General features: G+C 42.7%; 1 protein-coding gene across 1 annotated transcript in view; it reads left to right on the forward strand.

Annotated features, from left to right (window-relative positions):
• The window catches only part of LOC103477369 (NACHT, LRR and PYD domains-containing protein 12-like), a gene marked incomplete at its 5' end in the record, with an annotated part of 15,603 nt that overhangs the window by 10,186 nt on the left and 3,318 nt on the right, over nucleotides 1-2,099 (forward strand). Inside the window, one exon of the mRNA XM_017308872.1 lies at nucleotides 785-958. Within this exon, the coding sequence (XP_017164361.1) occupies nucleotides 785-958 (174 nt within the window). The remainder of the gene's footprint in view (nucleotides 1-784; nucleotides 959-2,099) is intronic.

Raw genomic sequence — 2,099 nt, forward strand, 5'->3', positions numbered from 1 at the left:
CCTGGAGGAGCTGGAAGAGGCTGGGGAGAGGTAAGTCTGGGCCTCCCTTCTGAAACTGCTGCCCCGCGACCCGACCCGGATAAGCGGAAGAAAATGGATGGATGGATGGTTTTAGAAAATAGAATAAATTGTACATAAAAATATTTCAAAATTAATTAAAAAAAACAACAGCCACTGTGGTGGCATTTTTAGTCGCACCACACATGAGCCATGGAAGAATGACAGTTGTGCAGGACTCGATCTCCTACTATGACATGGTTAACCATGCTTAGACTCAGCATCCACATAAACATGGCTGGTTTTCATTTACTCTTGGCTCAAAGGACCAAGGAGAGAGTGAAGTAGAAAGGTGGGGGTCATGCTTTGACTGATGGTGTAACTCTGGGCACTTGACAGATTGCTGCATCCTTCATGTGACAAATGTTAATTTTCATTACCAATAGAACAAAATACAGTTTTATTTATTTCTGTTATTAACCAGTTAAATGCCAGTTTCGTGAGTTTTTGTCGCATGACACAGTCATTAGAGTGGGCACTCACATGCACAAACTACAGACTTTGAGGGTACCTTCCCAAGTTCGATTCTCATCCTCAGTTCCTTTGCGGCATGTCTACCCCAACTTCTACCTGCTCCCTTCCTGCCAGACTACTGCTAAATAGTGCCTCTATTACCAAAGAAATTAATAATTAAATAATTAAATAAATAAATAAATAAGACCAGTTAGACCTCGGGTTCTCCCTCAGTTCTCCGTTTCTCATGATGTGTTGAATTGTGTGTATGCAGCTTGTCAGGCTGTCTGATCTCAGAGGAAGGCTGTGCTTCTCTGGCCTCAGCTCTGACCTTTAACCCCTCCCATCTGAAAGAGTTGGACCTGAGCTACAATCATCCAGGAGACTCAGGAGTGAAGCTGCTGTCGGCTGGACAGAAGGATCCAAACTGGAGACTGGAAACTCTGAGGTATGGAGGAACTGATGGAGGAGCAGAGGAGAAATGTCTTTAGGCAGTCTGTTGGAAAGCATTTAAATCTGTTTTAAAATGTTTCTTGAGTTATGTTTTTTCTCTGTCTTCATATTTTTGCTTTTTGTGAACAGCAGGTAGTAAGATGTGGGTTTTGAATTTGACTTCAAGTATTTATTTTGAAACCAGACATGAAGTATTTATTGCATTTTTCTGTTACTGACAAAAGTTTGAAGCAGAACAAAATCCAGCTGCCAGGAAGACTGACACTAAGAGCTCATTGTAGTTCTTTTACGACTTCAGTCCTCCGGGGGTGCTGTCTTGCTACTTTCAGATGCTTCACTTTTTTAGCACCTGAATCAAATGGCTGAACTCACTTATCAGCATCATTCAGCTCTGCAGAGGCCTGGTAATGATTCATTCATTTGATTCAGGTGTTGGTGAAGGGATTTATTGGAATCCCTTTATTAGAAATGTACTATTCAATAGTTGTTGTACAGTAAATCTGGAGAATGGGATTGTTCAGTTTACCACTGAACAATCGGAGCAGAGACATCAGCATGGCTAAGTTACTAATGGATGGAAGCCTCTTGGTATTTTGCCGAGATGAGGAGCAGAAAGAGCCTGCTGTCAGGTTGAAGGTAGCTGGCCTAGCCAAAGTTCTGACTACAAAATTATTAAAGTTAAAGATATAAGCACACCCCTCTCAACTCGCCTCCTTTTAGGCTTCAGTGAGTTTCTTCAGGTTGTTACTGAGGGACTTCCATTCTCCTCTCTGTTGGAGCTGCAGCAGCACCAACTGTCCTTCCTACATCCTCTGGAGTTTACAGTTTTCATCATCATCATCATCATCATCATCATCATCATCATCATCATCATCATCATCATCATCATCATAACAGTCCAGCTGTCTGTCTGCTCTCAGCTCTTATTACAACAAGTGGACGTGTCCAAATGTTGGACTGTCTCAGTGGAGGACAATGTGTGTGTGTTACATGCATAGGCGTAGGAAGCGGGGGGGACGAGGGGGACATGTCCCCCCCAATATTGGAGACAGTCACATTCGTCCCCCTCAATAATTTCACCGCAGTTGCGAAGAATTTTTAAATCTTCCACTCGCATGCTTTTATTTTGAAGGCGC

The sequence above is a fragment of the Poecilia reticulata genome, linkage group LG15, assembly GCF_000633615.1.
Source record: "Poecilia reticulata strain Guanapo linkage group LG15, Guppy_female_1.0+MT, whole genome shotgun sequence".
Taxonomy (NCBI): Eukaryota; Metazoa; Chordata; class Actinopteri; order Cyprinodontiformes; family Poeciliidae; genus Poecilia; species Poecilia reticulata.